This window comes from Musca domestica, unplaced genomic scaffold (genome assembly GCF_030504385.1).
Source record: "Musca domestica strain aabys unplaced genomic scaffold, Musca_domestica.polishedcontigs.V.1.1 76, whole genome shotgun sequence".
Classification (NCBI taxonomy): domain Eukaryota; kingdom Metazoa; phylum Arthropoda; class Insecta; order Diptera; family Muscidae; genus Musca; species Musca domestica.
Genome location: NW_026712396.1, coordinates 678,967 through 699,836, shown reverse-complemented (window position 1 = coordinate 699,836; position 20,870 = coordinate 678,967). Strand labels below are relative to the sequence as shown.

At 34.0% G+C, this 20,870-nt stretch overlaps 1 protein-coding gene across 1 annotated transcript in view; it reads right to left on the bottom strand.

Annotated features, from left to right (window-relative positions):
• Positions 1-1,600: 1,600 nt before the first annotated feature.
• Positions 1,601-20,870, bottom strand: part of LOC131806445 (fatty acyl-CoA reductase wat) — a 205,433-nt gene continuing 186,163 nt past the window's right edge. The window contains exons 4-10 of the mRNA XM_059130538.1: positions 18,006-18,077; positions 17,647-17,759; positions 15,408-15,912; positions 15,151-15,343; positions 14,843-15,082; positions 9,328-9,585; positions 1,601-2,537 (exon numbers count right to left, since the gene is read on the bottom strand). Coding sequence (XP_058986521.1) covers positions 2,447-2,537; positions 9,328-9,585; positions 14,843-15,082; positions 15,151-15,343; positions 15,408-15,912; positions 17,647-17,759; positions 18,006-18,077 — 1,472 coding nt within the window. The 3' untranslated portion in view covers positions 1,601-2,446. The remainder of the gene's footprint in view (positions 2,538-9,327; positions 9,586-14,842; positions 15,083-15,150; positions 15,344-15,407; positions 15,913-17,646; positions 17,760-18,005; positions 18,078-20,870) is intronic.

The following is a 20,870-nucleotide window of genomic DNA, read 5'->3' as shown; positions in this document are numbered from 1 at the left end:
ATGACAGAAAATTGTCTGTGCAGGTCTACGTCTTCGTATAGCCCCCATATAACGGTAGCTCCCAATATTCGGTATTTCGATGATTTTAGCGACATTATTCACCGGAATTGTTTCAAATTACGCATTTAGAGTTCGTAATACAATTTACAGCCTAAGACAGAAAATTGTCTATGCAGGTCCCATTCTTCGTATAGGCCCCATTCTTCGTATAGGCCCCATATTTCAGTACCTCCCTATATTCAGTATTTTGACGAGTTTAGGTACAATACCCACCGAAATTGTTTGAGATGTCGCATTTGACGTTCGTAATGGATGCTACAGACTATGACAGAAAAAAAAAAAAAACAGATAGGTTCTGGTTTTTATATAGTTCATACTATTTTACGGTTTTTTCATATTCAAATGAATTTTTCCATTTGGTGAAACTCGGTCGGGTATGTATATTTTTCCAATAAATATTTTTTTAATATAATTCTTATCGAAGTCATATCACGCACTATATAGCAATGATATTTGGTACTTGAGGTACAAAAGCCTCTGTTAAATTTGTTAAAAAATCGATTCAGTTCCCAAATTGTGACTATGCTAAAGCCATGATACGCATTCAAATAATGTCCATAGTTGATATGATCTACTCCACATAAATTCCCAATATAAACATTTTTTGTTACTAAAGCTCTACTAACCCATGGTACAATGAAGAGAAGGTAGGTCAACTTTGAAAAAATTGCAAGTATAGAGGTCTACCTGTTTGGCTTGTAAAATTAGTATCAAAACAATAAAAAATCAAACAACTTGTTGCATTTATTTTGAATAAATAATTGAAAACCGCGATAACTGAATGAAAGGTCAACACTTATTTTCAAAATCATGTACTATATATCTCTAAAGGATTATTTAGCTACAAAAACTCTAGATTTTTTCGATACATACATTGAAATAAACATTTTGAAAATATCCGAATTTGAATATTTTCGGAACAATTTTTTTGTTATTGAAAAGAAAACACATGCATAAAAAAATAAAGATGACATATTAAGCCAAGAAAATAAAAAAATTAAAATCATATGGTATCATAGCCCTACCTTGATATCATTGTACCATGTACCAACCTTTCTTTACTGGTTAAGGCTTCAAAAACATTTCACAATCGTTATGACAGTTAGGATTGTTCGAAATTAAAAAAATGTCTTAAAAATATTCTCATATTTTCAAATAATTTGATTTCCAAATACTGGCGGATATCTAAAATACTGGTTGGACGGAGTTAACGCCTTTTTTATTTAACTTTGGACATGGCCCTACAAAAACAAACTAGATTGTATTTAAAGATTTAAAAATTTTGCCATTTGTGAGGTTTTTATGCGGCTGGACAAAATTGAACTTAATACAGATTTTTTTTATTTTTATTTTTTTAATTTCAATATATTTTTACGGGTCAGTTATTTAACCCAATTCCATGCAATTTCAATATCAAATTACAGGCCTGAAAAAAATATATATTTGTATAACATTGTAACAAATTCTGCCACAGTTTGCAAACAAACCTTAGGAAACTGTAACAAAATAAAAAATTAAACAACAACAACACATCTCTCAATTTAATTAATTAATAATAAATTTTATTCGTTTTTGGATTCGACCATAAAAACCCATTACAACTACATGGACATAATTTAAAAATTAGTAAACAACAAAATAAATTTTGTTTTTGTTTCGTTTTTTTACATTGTTTCGTCTACAAACTAAGTAAAACAATAATAAAAAAATACTAATAAAATTAAATTTCACATTGAAACATAAAATAAAAATCGTAATAATAAAAATAAAATTACACAAAGAAAACAGGGAGAGGGAGAAGGAGGGAGGGAAAAAATACAAAAAATTATAAAGAATACTAACGAGAAAATAAAAAACAATAAAAACGAAATTTCTCTTTTTTTTTGTAATAATAAAAACTAAAATAGCAATGCAATAAGGAAAATAGGAAGGAAGTTAGGAAGCTAGGAAGTAAATAACAAAAATGTGGGGGAAGGAAGGAAACAAAGAAGAAGTAAGAGGACTAATAAATTTCCATATAAATAAGAAAAATATACAAAAAAAAAACAGGAGCAACGTGATTTTGGTGCATGTGGCAGGGAAGATGGGGGAGGTAAGGAGGGGGTGTGAAAATGAGTAAATATATTTATATATAAAATAATGAAAACAGGAAGAAAAGCAGACGGGGAAAACATACACACTTACAAACTACTATTATTATTATTATTAGATACTACAAGTAAGCGGCAGAGGGAGGAGACGGCTGCATGGAATCCTTACTCTGCACAGCCAACCACCTCCACCTCCCATACAGCAAAGTATAGCCGGAAATACGCGCATTTACATTTCCGTTTTTTTGTTGGCGTGCTATTGTCGTCGGTGTTGTTGTTGCTGCTGCTTGTCCTTTTTAGAAAAAGACAAATTTGAATAATTGATAGAGAATGAAAAATGTCAGCGAATAAATCACAAACAATGTGGTGTAGTGCAGAATTTTCAAACTGTAACGAGAAAAAGAGAATAATTTTTTTTATTAGAAAATCAAAAGCGAAAATTGAAATTGAAATTTTGAAATATATCTTCAAATTATCGAAAACAATGAACAATAATGGCAAGATGTTGACGCTATTAGGGGGAAAATGGAAAATTGCAATAAAAAAATAGCAGAGAGAAGAAGCAGGATGGAATGTCCGGTGCTGTAAATCAAAAGGATGGAATGTTGGAAAATTATTAAAAAATATAATTTTAATATATTATTTTTATAAAAAAAACACAGTAAAGAAAGTCCTAAAGTCGGGCGGGGCCGACTTTATGATACCCTACACCACTTTGTTAATTTAGTAGACCTCCACATAACACTTAAAAGTGTTTATGAGAGAATTTAATCATACACGCTATGATTATAATTATAATTTAAAGTTCAAACTCGGACTTGTATTGCCCATTTGGTGTAAAAATTAATTTGAAATCAGATAAAGATATATATGGGAGCTATATCCCAATCGGAACCGATCTCGATAAAATTTGGCAAAGATATTTCTGAGCTGTATTTGATATATTTCCTGAATATCGTTGTGCATATTACGGCTGTGGGTAACAAATACAACAAATCGGATGAACAATATATATGGGAGCTATAGCTATATCTGAACCGATCTTCAATCAAATTTGGCGTACTAGCTTCTAGACTCAATCCGGTCGCATGTGCCAAATTCCATCCCATTTGGGCAAATATAAGACGTTTGGTGCACAATCAAAAGTAAATCGGACGAAGTTATATATGGGAGCTATATCCAAATCTGAACCGATCTCGATAAAATTTAGCAAATTTATTTCTGAGCTGTATTTGATATGCTTTCCTAAATATTATTGTTACAGAGTGCATATTACGGCTGCGGAGGACAAAAATAACAAATCGGATGAACAATATATATGGGAAGTATAGCTATATCTGAACCGATTTCGATCAAATTTGGCATACTTATTTTCAGGCCTAATTTGGTTGTATGTATGTATCTATTTTTTACCGATTATCTCCAATTTCAATAGGGTTCGTCCTTGGACTAAATAAATTTTGTTTGGAAAATTTCATCTCAATAGGATAATAAATGCTACTGCATTTTGTTCACAAGAATACATGGACAGACGGATGGACGGAAAGACGGACGGACGGACATGCATAAATCAACTCAAGAAAGTGAATCTATGGAGATCCTCAAAAGTAACTATGGGTCTATCTCGCTTCCTTCTCCATGTTACAAACAAATGCACAAAGACATAATACGCTTACCACTATGTGGTGTAGGGTATAAACATTAAAGAATATATTTCGATATTTTTTGTGAAATTCAGGTTCCTTTTTTGGAGGACCTGAAATAATATATTTTATGGTATACTAGCCAGTGCCCCCTACTTCGACAGCCAAAAGTCCACCTTAAAAGTTTGTTCAGTTTGAAATTTTTTTATCAAAACTTCATATATCGTACCACATTTTCAGACTTCCAAGGTTTCATATACAGGGTGAGGTAAAAAAACTGCAACAAAGTCAAACGCCACACTTTTTAAATTTTATTAATTTTATTTTAAAAAATGTCGAAAAAAGCATCAAATTTTAGAATAAGTTTAGATTTTTTCGATTCGTCACCTTCAAACGGCCAATGAAACCGTCACACGCTGTCCGAATGTTGCTCTGCAGTTTTTTGGCCCATTCCCGGCGAAGCGCTTTGGTATCTTTTAGTGCCAACCTTGCTTTTAAAAATACTCCAAACACAATGGTGCATCGGATTGGTATCCGGAGATTTTGGTGGCCATTGTGCGCTGGAAATGAAGCCAGGAATCTCATTTTGTAACCATTCTTGGGTGTTGGGTGGTGAGTCCTGTTGGAATGTCCAAGGTGTGCGGACAAAATGTTTGAGTGCCCAAGGCTCTAATACACCCTCCAGAATATTTTCGCGATAATATTCGGCATTTATTCTGATGCTACCCACGGTCGATTAATTTAAGTGGAGAGCGACCATCTGCTGTTATATCAGCCCACACCATCACCATGGCCGGCGATTGAGTTCTGGTGGACAACCGAGGGTGCACATTTTCAACTGACCTCTTTGGCAAGTAAACCCGATAATTTTGTTTGTTTACAAACTGCTGGACAACGAATGTTTTCTCATCGAAAACGGAGAAAACCAAATTCGGGAGTTCACCACTTTCGGCCAAGCGAAGAAACTCTTTAGCTCTTTTCAGTCTATTTTCTATTCTTTCTGTTACGGTGTAAGTTCTTGCACTTTATGGAATTTCAATGGCCTTACCCCGAGTTCATTTTTTAATATTTACCGAATGGAATATTGCGATATGTTCAGCTCAAGAGCCATTTTTCGGCCACTGTGACGAGGGGTTTCGATCAAGTCGCTTCTTTACTTTTCGAAGAATTTCTGCTGATGTTGCTGTTTTCTTTCGCCCACTTCCTTGAAGTCGAGCTACGCTACCAGTATCACGGTAACGAGCGATGGTTCGAGACACATAAGATTTATTAACATTTAAATGCTGAAGTGCTCTAACGATACCTACTTGTGGGTTTCCAGACAAATATAAAGAAATCGCACTATCGCGCTTGAATTCCACCACGAATAACTTTTTTTCTGGAAAATTCTCATCAAAATGCTTTTGTACGCTTGTAAACAATAAAATGAGTTGTCACTGGAATAATTTTTATAGCTGTCGGATGACTGGCCTAGAAATGACAGCAGTCTGAAATTGGTTGCAGTTTTTTCATCTCACCCTGTAATTGTCAAGTTTTTCCTCATTCGAAAAGAATAATAGGAAAATGGAAATTGCACAATGGACCCAATGGAAATTCCGAATTTCAGTCACCCAATACCTAATTAGTTCCATTTAGTACTTTTCGTACAATTATAGCACTCTTTTCCAAAAAATCCTCCATATCTCTATCCCCTATACCAAGAGAGGCATCAATAAACGATGTCAGAATTTTATCTCTTATTCCTTCACCCACTACCAAATTTGATATCATTTAAAAATTTTTGTACAATTATTGTACACATTTCAAAACTGCCTCCATATCTTAGTTTCAGATACCAACAGATATCCCAATATCAAATTTGAGGATTCCAGCTCTATCCCTTTACCCAATACCAAATTTAGTACTGTTCGTACAAAATATGAGATGCATGTCAAAACCACCTCTATATCTTAGCCACAGACACTAACCGAGACATTTGTATTAAATTTTAGAATTTTAGGTCTATCCCATCACCCAATACCAAATTTGGTACCATTTAGTACTTTTCGTACTAATTTAGGACGCATTTCCAACTCTCCGCCAAATCTCGAACACAGATGCCATCAGGAATCTAAATATCAAATTTCAGAATTGTACCATATTTCGGGTTTTAATAAGCCCCAATACTGTTCATCCAATACCAAATTGTACCAAATATAGTACTATTTAGTACTTTACGTGCACTCGTAGTACTCATTTCCAAAACCAATTTTATATTACAAACCTACCACTAACAGGGACCACAATACAAAATTTCTGCTTCATCCATTTACCCTACCCCAAATTTTGTACAATTGAGTACTTTTCGTACAATTATAGTACACATTTCCAAAACCAGCCATATCTCTCAATTTCAGATACCAACAATTTCAGAGACCTCAATATTACATTTGGGGATTCCAGACCTATCACCCAATATTAAATTTAGTACATTTCAGTACTTTTCGTACTATTACACATTACACACATTTCCAAAATAAGCTCCATAACTCAACCATCGATACCAACAGTGACTTCAATATCAAAATTTGGGATTTCGTTCCTATCCCTTTACCCAATACCAAATATTGCACCATTTATTACTTTTCGTACAATTATAGTACACATTTCCCAAACCACCTCCATAAGTCCAGGCACATGGACAGCCACGTTAAATTCCAAATTTCAGATTTCAAGCTCTATCTTTTTACCCAACTGAAAATTGTACCAAATATAGTACTATTTAGTTCTTATTGAGAACTTTTAGTACAAATTTTCAAAACCACCTCCATATTTTAACCACAGACACCAATGGAGACCTCAATATGAAATTTGAGGATTCCAGCCCTATCCCCTCAACCAATATCAAATTTAGTACCATTTAGTACTTATCGTACAAATATAGGACGCGTATCCGAACCACTGCCAAATCTCAAATACAAATACCTGCAGTAATCTAAATATCAAATTTCGAGATTCCTGACCGATCTCTTCACCTAATACTATATATAGTACAATTCGATACTTTTCGTACAATTATAGTACACACTTCCGATACTATCTCTATATATCCAGGCCACACATGAACAGCGACCCTACTACCAAATTTAAGATTTTAAGCACTATCTGTTCACACAATACCACTTTGTACTAAAAATAGTACTGTTTAATACATTGCGTGCAATTATAGTCCAAAACCACCTTCATATCTCAATTCCAGATGCCCAAAAGAAACCTCAATATCAAATTTGAGGATTCTAGGCCTGTTCCTTCACCCAATACAACATTTAGTACCATTTAGTACTTGTCAGTAATTCAACTATCAAATTTCAGGATTTTATCACCCAATGCCAAATTTAGTACCATTTAGTACTTTTCGTACAAATATAGAACGCATTTCCGAACCACCGCCAATTCACAAACACAAATACCAGCAGCTAATCTAATTATCAATTTTGGAGATTCCAGACCGATCTCTTCACCTAATACTAAATATAGTACATTTCAGTACTTTTCGTAAAATTATAGTACACACTTCCGATACTACCTCTATATGCCCAGCGACTCTAATACCAAATTTCAGATTTTAAGCCCTATATGTTCGCCCAATACCAAATTCTACTAAAAATAGTACTGTTTACTATATTTCGTACAATTATAGTACGCTTCCCAAAACCACCTTCGTATCTCAATTCCAGATGCCCAAAAGCAACCTCAATATCAAATTTGAGTATTCTAGGCCAGTTCATTCACCCAATACAACATTTAGTACCATTTAGTACTTTTCGTACAAATACAGGACGGGTATCTGAACCACTGCCAAATTTTAAATACAAATACCAGCAGTAATTTAAATATCAAATTTCGAGATCCCAGCCTTATCCTTTCACCCAATACGAAATATAGTACCACTTACTACTTTTCGTACAATTATAGTACACATTTCCGATAATACCTCCATATGTAGAGGACACACATGAACAGCGACCCTTATACCAAATTTCAGATTTTAAGCACTATCTGCTCACACAATACCACTTTGTACTAAAAATAGTACTGTTTAATACATTGCGTACAATTATAGTCCAAAACCACCTTCATATCTCAATTCCAGATGCCCAAAAGAAACCTCGATATCAAATTTGAGGACTCTAATCCTGTTCCTTCGCCCAATACAAAATTTAGTACCATTTAGTACTTGTCAGTAATTCAACTATCAAATTTCAGGATTTTATCACCCAAAAATGCCAAATTTAGTACCATTTAGTACTTTTCGTACAAATATAGTACAAATTTCCAAAACCTCCTCCATATGTCCAGGATACACATGAACAGCGACCTTAATATAAAATTCAAAACTTCACGCTCTATCTGCTGAACCAATAACAAAATGTACCAAATATAGTACTATTGAGTACTTTTCGTGTACTTTTAGTACGCATTTTCAAAACCACCTCCGTATCACAAACATACAACTAACAGGAACCCCAATGCAAAATTTAAAAATTCTAACTTCATCCGTTCGCCCTAAACAAAATTCGACCAAATGTAGTACTATTTAGTACAGTTCGCACACTTAGTACACATTTCCGAAAACCACCTTCATATATCAAACTTGCTTTCCAACCATGATTCTCCTAACAAATTTCAAGTTTTTTAGCTTTGCTGTTCACATAATACCAAATGGTGCCATTTTTTTCGAAGTTTAGTACTATTTCGGAACTTTTCGTTACAATTTCCAAGAACCCTTTGGTACATCTATCCTGCACTCCATCAGTGACTTTTAATCCTAATTTATATTCTCAATTTTAGGTAATTTCATTTGACCAATACAAAGTATTATATTTTTAGTACATTTTAGTACGTTTCGTACCATTTCAGTACAACTTTCCAAAAACCCTGGCTTATCACCTGACCCTCGTGAAAAAATTTCATGATTTCAGTTTCAGCCGCTCAGACTGGGCGTTAATTCTCAGTCAGTAAGTCAATGAGACATTTTAGTACTTTTCGTACCCTTTTAGTACGAATTTCCAAAAATCCAGCCTTATCACAAGCTTACGCACCAAGACTGAGCCTCGTGCAGAATTTCAAGCTTATAGCTTCAGATGTTTCGTCTGGGCTTTGATTCTTATTTAGTGAGTCAGAGATTACAAATATTTTTTTAAGGTTGACTTTAGGCCCACAATCGGTCGTATTTTAAGGATATTTGTGCATCAGTGATGACATAAAGTAATTTTTACAAATTCCTAAAAAAAGGGTACCCTTCGAAATTATTGTCCCTAAATTACAGACAGGAATTCGTAAATGATTTAAACCACTTTTAGAGGCATATTACTTCAACTCCAATTCAGTTACACTGGCATCACTGTTCCATCCCCAAAACCTACTAGAGCGCACACCATTGCCATTATCATCATCATCCTCCACCACTTCATTATTAATATCATCCTGCAGTTCGTTTTTCGGGGAATTTCATTTGACTCTCTTTTTGCAAAAAAAAAAAAAGAAAAACTTACCGTTCATGTCGCTTCACCGATTCGGCCACAGTACTGGGTTCATCCTTCACCACATAGGATCGCAGGCCCCACAAGCTAATGCGAAACAGTTCAGTCCAATCGACGGACCGCATATCGAAGGCAAACAAACGTTTATCCTTCGCATCCAATTTGTCCCAGAGTGCTCGCACATTGTTGTTTTCGAATATGAATTCATTCGATGAGAAATATTCCATCACAGCGCAAAATTTGTGGATTTTGCGATACATTTTCATCATTCTGAAAAAGGGAGGGAGGGAAAGGGGGAAAATGAAAAACAAAACGAAAAAAAAAAAAAACAAACACACAGAGAGATATGATAAAAACAAGTTAGCCGTGAGATGACACCAGGCACAGCACAGCACAACATCAATAGCTACAGCTAAAGCCCAAAACGATGAAAACAAAAAAATCCAGTTTTGGAAACAGCTAAACAAAGCACAATCAGCCGCGAAAAGCCAAATATTTGATCAAGAATATGGAGGGCAGCAAAACCCAGCCAAAAAAAAAAAAAAATCGAAAACAAAGTAACCAACAACGTATGCAAAAGCTAAAGGCCCCCAAAATATGCCATAGCCAAACGCAGGCACACAAACAACACACACACACACATATTTTGGGGCGCTAGCCACACACAAATTTTAGGAAATCCTCCCACATTTCCCAACAACCCACCCACCACTTGAATAATTTGAAATTCATGATAACTATCGGAGATTTAGTATTAGCGTAACGAAACAATGAAGAGAGGGAGAGCGAGGAATTGATAATCAATTGCATGGATTGGCAGAGACGAAATGTTTGGGAGCTACAGCTCGAGGTTAAAGGATAAAATCTATGATTCTCTTAAAAGAAGAATAGATTAAAATCAGCTCTTTAAAAGAGACCTAGAAAGCTCATCACTCTAAGGAAGCTTTTTTGGACAAAGAAGTATTCCCATCACAGAAGTAACAGAGGGGTGAAAGGACTATATAAAGAATTGGGAAATAGACTTCTGTCCTAGACAAATAAAAGTATTGACTAAAATGTTGCCTCATCTGTCATCTTCGAAAAAAGTGCTTCAATAAATGTCGTTCATGCTGTGAGAGAGCTTAATCTATTCACTCAATTCTCTCAATGGAAAATATTTTAAATATTTTTATTTTTAAGTCGTGAAATTTAAAAATCTACTGCTCAAATAGCAGAATTTATTTGGAAGTCGAGTGATTTTATTAGTCCTGGGTGACTATACTGTCCCAATGATTAACTATGGGTCCAAATGATTAACCTCTATGGGTCAACATTTAAACTTTTTGGTCTACACCTTTATTTGTCTATGCTTCTGTCTATAGATGAGCTCTTTGAAGATTACCTTTCCATAGAAATACCTGCCGAAGTCCACTAGCCACATTAGTGTTTCAAAAAGTATACAATCAGCAGAAAAACTGGGAAGTTCTTCTAGAAAAGCTTCAAAAGTTTTTGTGTTTATGGAAGATTAACTATCAGCAGAAAATCCTCAGCAGAGCTTCAGCAAGCATTTTGTCTGCAGAAGAGATTTAAAAGGTCTACTATTCACCGAAGAACAACAAAAGAAGGTCGGAAGAGCTTTAGAGGATTTGCTGTCAACAGAAGAACTTTCAATATTCTTCTCCTTACAACAGAGGCTTAAAAGGTATTTTGTTCGCAGAAAAAAACTTGAAGAAGTCTTAGCCCATAAAAGAACTTTACAGAGTCACAAAAGAGCTTAAAATGGTATTGTGCTCATGGAAGATCTAATGAAGGTATTCTGTCCACTGTGGCAGAGCTAAAAGCTCTTCTGTTTACAGAAAATCTTTGAAAAGTTTTCTCTCCAAAGAATATCCCCAGATGATCTTTCACCATTAAAATGTTTCTCCTTACAGGGGAGATACATTTTAATGGTGAAAGATCATCGATCCAGAGAAGAGTTTTAAAATAATTTATGTTCCAAGAAAGCTCATCTTTTTTCAGAAGAGCTTTAGATCGCTTTCGTTCACAGAAGAACACCTCAGTCCACGAAGTAGCTTTAACAAAGAGCGTCTTCTGTCCTCAGAAGTAATTTAACAGTCAACATTAGAGCTTTAAAGGATCTTCTGTCAGCAGAAGAGCTTTAAGAGTTATTCTCTCCACAAAATAGGTTTAAATGGTATTCTTCAAATTTAAGTGTTTTAAAAGGTCTTCTGTGCACATGTTCCGCTGACCACAGCAGAGCAGTGCGTCTTCATTTCTCAGAAGAGCTTTTACACGACTTCTGTCCACAGCAAAACTTTAAAGAATCTTCTGGCAAAGATTTTCAGAGTAAAAGCTGTATAAAGTTTTCTGTTGACAGAATGGCTTAAAATGTAAAGAGAAAAGTTTTAAGCGGAAAAGGGAAAAGCTTTAAAAGGTCATCCGTCCTCACAAGAGTTTTAAAAGGTCTTCTGTTGGAAGGTTATTAGGGCACAGTAGAACTATAAATGGCCTACTCTCCTTGAATGTGCTTTGTAATGTCTTCTGTTTACTAAAAACGCTTTTTTCTAGTTATGAAATAATTTTGCAGGTTTTCCGACCAAGAAGAGCTTAAAAAGGTCCACGCACATAGAATATTTCTCAATGGCCTTTTATCCACAAAACAACTTTAAGAAGTTGTCTGTCAATAGAAGAGCTTTAAAAACTTTTCCGTTACAGAAGAGCTTTAATTAGCTTTCTGTAAATAAAAGATCTTCAATAGATCTCATGTCATCATAAGACCTTTGGCAGGACTTAATTTCACAGAAGAGTTTTAAATGTCTTTTGTTTGAAAGAGAAGAGATTTAAACGGCCTTTTATCCAAAAAATAACTTTAAGATGTTGTCATTAGAAGAGCTTCCGTCACAGAAGACCTTGTATTAGTTTTCAGTAAATAGGAACACTTCCATAGGTTTCTTATCATCAGACAGGTCCTCCATTCACAAAAGAGTTTTAAAAATATTAGAGGTTCTCTGTCCATGAAGGAGATTGAGAAGTCTTCTAAATATCTGTATATCTTTTACAGTACCTAGAGATCAGCTTTAAATGCTCTAGTTCACAAATAAGAGCTTAAAGAGACCTTTTTTCCACAAATGCATTTTAATATTTCTTCTCTCTACAGAAAAGCTTTAGAAGTTTCCTCAAAATGTTTCAAAGGTTTTTCCATCGACAGCAGAGCTTTTTGTGAGTTTAAAGCAGCCTTGCTCACAATATATGCATTGGTTGTGGTGAGAGACCATCTCGACCTGCAAAATCAATGGCAAATTAACATCGAGAGAGTCCATAGCTATTTTAAAGTGTCTTCTGGCCACAAATGAGCTTTAATAGGTCTCCAGAAGTGCAAAACGTATTCTCTCCTCAGAATAGCGTTGACGAGTCTTGTTCAAGGAGTGACTCTGCTTCCATAATATGGAAGAATATGGAGATATGGAAGATCTGTAGAAGGTATTTTAAAGGTCTTCTCTCTCAGTAGGAGAATTTTGGAAAGCCTTCCCTTTCAAAAGGAAAGTTTTTCAGTAGGTCTCGTCCCAATCCAAGGCCCTTTAATTAAGTTTTTTTTTCAGGAGAAATCTCCTTGATAGGCCTTCTTTTAAGGAAGGGTCTTTAAGAGGAATTTTTAATTCTAAAAGGTTTTTTTCAATAGAATATTTCTAAGAAATTTTCTATGGTAAACCTTTTGAAAATCCTTCGAAAGAAGGCCTTCTAAATCGTTTCTATTCAAGAAGATTTTCTTAAGTCCCTTCTTCAGTAGCAACAATTTTTAAATTTATTTTCTTTAGAAGACTATGTAAAGGTTCTTCTCCATTGAAGTTACTTTTTTGAGCAATAAGAGCTTTAAGAGGCCTTCTTTCTACAGAAAGATCTTCTAGCACAAAGGAGTTTTTATGGGATTTAAAGGGTCTTCTGACCACAAAAGAGCCTTAATATATCTCCAGATATGAAAAACGTATTATCTCACCCGAAGAGCATCGAAAGATCTTTTTCTATTAAGGGGAGGTTATGTTTCCAGAGGAGTTTAAATGGGTGTATCCATCGAAAATTTGTAAAAGGTATTTTAAAGGTTTTCTCACTCCGTAGGAGATCTTTGGAAAGCCTTCACTTACAAAAGGAAATGTTTTAAGTGGACATTTCAAAGGCATTTTAATAAACTATATTTTTCGGGAGAAGTCCCACGAGGGGCCTCTGTCAGGGGAATGTCTTTAAGAAGAATTTTTTATTCTAAAAGGTTTTTTTCAATAGAGGAGTTTTAATGGATATGGAGATATCGAAGATCTGTAGACGGTATTCTAAAGGTCTTCTCTCTCAGTAGGAGACCTTTGGAAAGCCTCCTCTTTCGTAAGAAAAAGTTTCTCAATGGGCATTTCGAATGCATTTTAATTTATTACATTTTTTTCGGGAGAAGTCCCATGAGGGGCCTCTGTCAGTGGAATGTCTTTGAGAGGAATTTTTAATTCTAAAAGGTTTTTTTTTTTTCAATAGAAGAGTTTTAATGGATATGGAGATATCGAAGATATGTAGAAGGTATTTTAAAGGTAGGAGATCTTTGGAAAGCCTTCCCTTTCATAAGAAAATGTTTGCAGTGGGATTTGTCCCAGTCAAAGGCATTTTAAATTAGTTTTTCCAGTGGAAGCTTTTTTGAGAGATATTTTCAATTCTGTTGGTCTCCTCTATAGAATATTTTTAAGATTTTTTTTCTATAGGGAAAGTTTATCATAAGACTTCTTAAGAATATTTTTTCAATGGATTTTAGAAAAAGACTTTGTGAAGTAGTATATATTTTGAAATATATCTTCTACAGATGATTATTCGAAGATCTTTCTACTTTTAAAATATTTTAAAAGGTATTTTCCTATACAAGGTATTTTGAAATTTTTTTCTAAAGAATTTATTTGAAATATTTTTTTCTAAAGAAGAAATTTTGAAAATTATTTTTTTATGGAAAATTTTTTGAAAGGCCTTCTTCTATGGAAGGCCTTTGAAAGGAATTCTTCTATGAAATAGCCTCAACCACAGAAGATCTTTCTTTTTTGGAAAACATTTTAGTTTCTGGTTATTATAGAATGCCTTTGAAAAGGGCAGAAAAGTTTTAAGATTAAAAGCTACATTTTTGTAGGAACACCCTGCGTATAAACCCATCAATAAACAAATAATATCAACACAAAAATATCCTTCAACAAAAAAAGGATAACAACAACAAAAAGGGTTAATCAAAATTCATTGAAAGCATGACCAAATATGAATGGTTGGCCCATAGTTTGGATGGCATTGTGGAATATGCAATGATGCCTGATGGCTTAGGTTGGCTGGTTATTTGGTTGGGTCTATTGCTTTTAGCTGAGCTTTATCTTTTTTTGCCTTTGTTTTGATTTTGTTTTCATTTTTGAGGTTATGCTTCTGATTTGAGTTTTTTTTTCGTGCTGGCCTTTGTTTGATTACTTCGAGGTTTTTTCGGTTTTGTCGTTTTGGCTTCGATCAAACATTTACCTCGATTCTGGTGCGCATAATATCTTACCTGGGTTTCTTGCCAATAACCAACATTAACATATCCATAAACAGGGCGGGTAAGGTGTGATACAAGAATGACAGCAGGGCGAATTGCCATTTGGAGCTGACAATGGTGAAGCAAGGATACCAAATGGATTTGCGCAACGGCAACTTGCGTCCATATTCAATGGCATATTCCATGAATTCGCGCCAGCTGGCAATGTTATCCGGGTCGGGTATGTAATTGTAGATTGGTGGGGTGTCGTAACTACAAAACGAAAAAAAATTAAAAGTTATATTTTTTTTTAAGGTTGTGGGTCGCTTTTCAAGACTCACGTATTTCTGGCTATATCCCAGGCACTGGTCAACAGGGCATTTACACACAAATCCACCGGGACCATGTTGGCCTTATTCTGCACCTTGCCGCTGAAAATGCGCATGACACCCGAACCTACGCCCACAATAATGCCACAGGGTCCATACATGTTGTCGATCCAGCCGGAGACGGGTTCGCGATAGGTGGTGACAACTAAAATAACCGAAATAACATTTTAAAATTGCTTTAAATTAAAAACCCCACCTCGAACCCTCACCTATGCCTGGACGGAATATGGTAACTGGCAAATTCTGTCCATAATTCTGTATGATATCCTCAGCCAAGACCTTGGTAAAAGCATAGGTATTCGGGAAGTCCTTTACAATGGTCGGTGTCAGCGTATTCAATGTCTGCTCATCCAGGCACTCGCTCAGCTGCAAAGCCTTATCACCCGACAAGGTACAATTGTAGAATCTCTCCTGAATGTGTTTACGATTACAATGGGCAAAGGCCGTAGAGACATGAACCACCGCCTTGAGATGTACCACCTCCTTGGCCAAACGCAAAATTTCCTTGGTGCCATTCACATTGATGCCAATGGCCATTTTTAGCTTCTCATCAAATCGCACTGTGGCAGCACCATGAATAATTATGTTCACCTGTTCCTTGAGCAACTCACGATCTTCGTGGGAGATACCCAGAGCGGGGAGAGAGACATCACCACTAATGACGGTGATTTTTTCGCGATAGTTTGGTGTGATTTTCTTGAGTTTTTCAAAGACCTGGGGGGAGAGAGAGAGAGAAGAGAGAACATAATGAGAGAGGGAGAGAGACAAAATAGAAGGTAAGTATTTGTCCACTTTTGTGGGTAAAATTATCCACATTTGTGGATAAAATTATCCACATTTGTGGATAAAATTATCCACGATTGCGGATAAAACTATCCACAGTTGTGGATAATTTATCCGTATTTATGGATAACTCTGTGGATAAAGTTGTCCACCTTCGTGGATAAAATTACCCAGTTTTTGGATAAAGTTTTCCACGTTTATGGATAAAGTTATCCGCGTTTTTGGATAAAATTTTCCAGGTCTTCATATCAATTATCTACATTTGTGGATAAAATTATCCGCATTTGTGAATAAAGTTATCCACATTTGTGGATAAAATTATCCACGTGTGGGGATAAAATTATCCACATTTGTGGATAAAATTATCCAAAAATTTGTCCACATTTGTGGATAAAATTATCCACGTTTGTGGATAAAAGTGTCCACATTTGTGGATAAAATTATCCACATTTGTGGATAAAAGGGTCCACATTTGTGGATAAAGTTATCCACATTTGTGGATAAAATTATCCACGTTTGTGGATAAAAGTGTCCACATTTGTGGATAAAATTATCCACATTTGTGGATAAAAGGGTCCACATTTGTGGATAAAGTTATCCACATTTGTGGATAAAATTATCCACGTTTGTGGATAAAAGTGTCCACATTTGTTTATAAAATTATCCACTATTTGGATAAAATTATCCACGTTTTTAGATAAGATTATCAACTGTTGTGGATAAAAATATCCACATTTATGGATAAAACTATCCAAATTTTTTGATAAAATTATCCACATTTGTGGATAAAATCATTAACGACTCTGGATAAAATTATCTGCATTTGTGGACAAAATTATCCACGTTTGTGGATAAAGTTATTCTCATTTGTGATTAAAAATATCCCCACTTGTGGATAAAATATCCGCATTTGTAGAAAAAATTATCCACATTTGTGGATAAAATTATCCAGGTTTGTGGATAAAGTTTTCCACGTTTATGGATAAAGTTATCCACGTTTTTGGAAAAAATTATCCAGTTCTGCATATCAATTAATTAAATAAAATTATCCAATTTTGTGGAAAAAATTATCCACATCTGTGGATAAAATTATCCAGATCTGTGGATAAAATTATCCACATTTGTGGATAAAATTATCCACATTTGTGGATAAAATTATCCACATTTGTGGATAAAATTATCCACATTTGTGGATAAAGTTATCCACATTTGTGGAAAAAATTATCCACATTTGTAGATAAAATTTTCCACTTTGGTGGATAAAGTTATCCACGTTTGTGGATAAAGTTATCCATTACTGTGGATATAATTATCCACATTTGTGGATAAAATTATCCACATTTGTGTATAAAATTATCCACGTTTGTGTATAAAGTTATCCACGATTTGTGGATAAAATTATCCACTATTGTGGATAAAATTGTCCACATTTGTGCATAAAGTTATCCACATTTGTGGATAAAGTTATCCACTTTTGTGAATAAAATTATCCACATTTGTGGATAACGTTATCCTGGTGTATGGATAAAATTATCCACATTTGTGGATAAAATTGTCCACATTTGTGGATAAAATTATCCACATTTGGTGGTAAAATTATCCACCGCACCCTTTCTTCCTGTTCCATAAAAATATCCTTGAATAACTCCCAATCTCGCTACTTACCGGTTCATTGAAGATGTCATCGAGACGTGTCTGTACGTCTTTACCCTTTTTGGTACGGATCAGCAGGAAAATTTGTCCCACATCGGTAACGCGTAATAATTTTTCAATTATAACTGCAAGATGAAAAAAAGAAATCCAGCAATTAAATCATTACCACTAAGAACATCCGCCGGCAGAATTCCAAAGGAAATTCAACCCCAAAAATGACACCCCCATCACACCATGAACCACTTTACCACACACAACATCCATGCTCTGACATTGTGTCTGGTATTAAGGCACTTGGTGGAATGGTTGAAAGGAAGGAGTGGGCGGACTCCTCCTCCCCCTTCAAAATGAATTAAAAGGGTATTACTTACTTTTACCAAAGAAGCCGGTGCCGCCTGTCAGGAATACCCCCTTGTCCTTGTAGAACATTTGCATGGGTGATTCTGTAACGAAAACGGAGGAAAAGGGTACGAGACTTTAATATTAAATCGCAATCGAACGAAATGCCATTAAAATAAGATTTATTTATGGGAAGTCAATATGAAAGTATTTAAATATTTCCTAGCAAAAGGGGGTGCGGGGTGGGGGAAACCCCTTTTCTACCCCTCATCACGCATTTAACATAAATTCCTTAGCCATCAGCGACAGCTTCTATAATCCTCGGGTTTTTGAGGGTTAACACCAATGTTTCGTCATTGTTTGTGAAGTAATGTGACAATACCTACCCCCCATGTTATGTGCCTTCACTTTGGGCGGCGACCAACTCGTGCACTACCCTTCCTTAAATATTTTTTCCTTTTGTTTTCCTTCTTCTTCTTGAGAATTCTTCTCAAGTACTTTAAGCGGTACCAATGAAATATTCGTTATTTACATAAATTATCATATTTTTTTCTTCTTCTCTCCTCTTCCTTACTTTTGTTTTCACTTGACTAAGCTCTTTTTGGACTTCGTAGTTTATCTGCTTGATAGCGTCAATACGAGGAGCCATACTCACACCACAATATCATCATTTACACCAAAAGGACAATGTGAGGAAAAAAATTATGTTCTTGGTGAATGAATTGACGGGAAGGACCAACGTGGATTTTTTTAAAGAAAATATTTTTAAGGACCAAATAGACGTGAATTTTTAAAGAATATTTTTAAGGACCCAATAAACGTGGATTTCTGAAAGAATGTTTTTTGAAGGACCACCTAAACGTGGATTTTCTGAGAATATTTTTTTCAGGGACCAAATAAACGCGGATTTTTTAAAATATTTTGTTTAAGGACCAATTAATGCGAATTTCATAAAGAATATATTTTCAAGGACCAATTAATGAGAATTTCATAAAGAATATATTTTCAAGGACCAAATTAATGTGGATTTCTTAAAAATTTATTAAAGAATAAATTTTCAAGGACCAACAGACCTCTAAACGTGGATTTTTTAAAAAATGTTTTAAAGAATCAAAAAGGATTTTTGAAGGAGTATTTTTCCAAGGACCAAATAAACGTGGATTTTTTAACGAATATAATAATAAACAAGGATTTCTTAAAGAATATTTTTCTAAAGAACCAATCGAACGTGGATTTCCGATAAAATAATTTTGCAAGGACCAAATAAACGTGGATTTAAGGATTTTTTTAAGTACCAAATAAAAGTGGATTTTAAAAAAAAAAATTAAGGACCAATCGAACGGGGATTTCCGAAAGATTATTTTTTCAAGGAACAAAGAAACGTTGATTTCCGAAAGATTATTTTTTTAAAGAGCAAATAAACGTGGATTTTTTTAAAAAATATTTTTTCAAGGACCAAATAAACGTGGATTTTTTTAAAAAATATTTTTTTCAAGGACCAACTGAGACGTGGATTTTTTCAAAAATATTTTTTCAAGGACCAAATAAATGTGGGTTTTTAAAAATATTTTTTCAAGGACCAAATAAATGTGGATTTTTAAAAAAATATTTTTTTCAAGGACCAAATAAACGTTGTTCTTTTAAAGAATATTTTTTCAAGGACAAACAGAGGCGTGGATTTTTTAAAAAAATATATTTTTTTAAGGACCAAGTAAACGTGGATTTTTTAAAAAAAAAATATTTTCTCAAAGACCAAATAAACGTGGATTTTTTAAAAAATATTTTTTTCTTAGAACCAAATAAACGTGGATTTTTTAAAAAATATTTTTTCAAAGACCAAATAAACATGGATTTTTTAAAGAATATTTTTTCAAGGACCAAATAAACGTGGATTTTTTAAAAAATATTTTTTCAAGGACCAAATAAACATGGGTTTTTAAACAATATTTTTTCCAAGGAGCAAATAAACGTGGATTTTTTAAAGAATATTTTTTCAAAGACCAAATAAACGTGGATTTTTTAAAAAATATTTTTTCAAGGACCAAATAAACGTGGATTTTTTAAAAAAAATATTTTTTCAAGGACCAAATAAACGTGGATTTTTTAAAAAATATTTTTTCAAGGACCAAAGAAATTTAAAGAATATTTTTTAAAGAAAATATTTTCAAGGACCAAAGAAATTTAAAGAATATTTTTTAAAGAAAATATTTTCAAGGACCAACAGACCTCTTAACGTGCATTTTTTAAAGAAAATATTTTCAGGGACCATGTAGGTTCACGTCTTCGTATAGCCCCCATATAACGGTTCCCCCACCCCCCTTTTTTCGGTATTTGGATGATTTTAGCCATATTATTAACGGGAACTGTTTTAAATTTAATATTTGAAGTTCGTAATGGATACTACAGCCTATTCCAGAAAATTGTCTCTGCAGACTTATGACAAAAGTTCCATGTCGTCGTATAGACCCTCATTCGTTATTTTTTAAGATTTTAACAGAATGTGGGTTTTTAAAAATATTTTTTCAAGGACCAAATAAATGTGGATTTTTTAAAAAATATTTTTTTCAAGGACCAAATAAACGTGGATTTTTTAAAAAATATTTTTTCAAGTACCAAATAAACGTTGTTCTTTTAAAGAATATTTTTTCAAGGACAAACAGAGGCGTGGATTTTTTAAAAAAATATATTTTTTTAAGGACCAAGTAAACGTGGATTTTTTAAAAAAAAATATTTTCTCAAAGACCAAATAAACGTGGATTTTTTAAAAATATTTTTTTCTTAGAACCAAATAAACGTGGATTTTTTAAAAAATATTTTTTCAAAGACCAAATAAACATGGATTTTTTAAAGAATATTTTTTCAAGGACCAAATAAACGTGGATTTTTTAAAAAATATT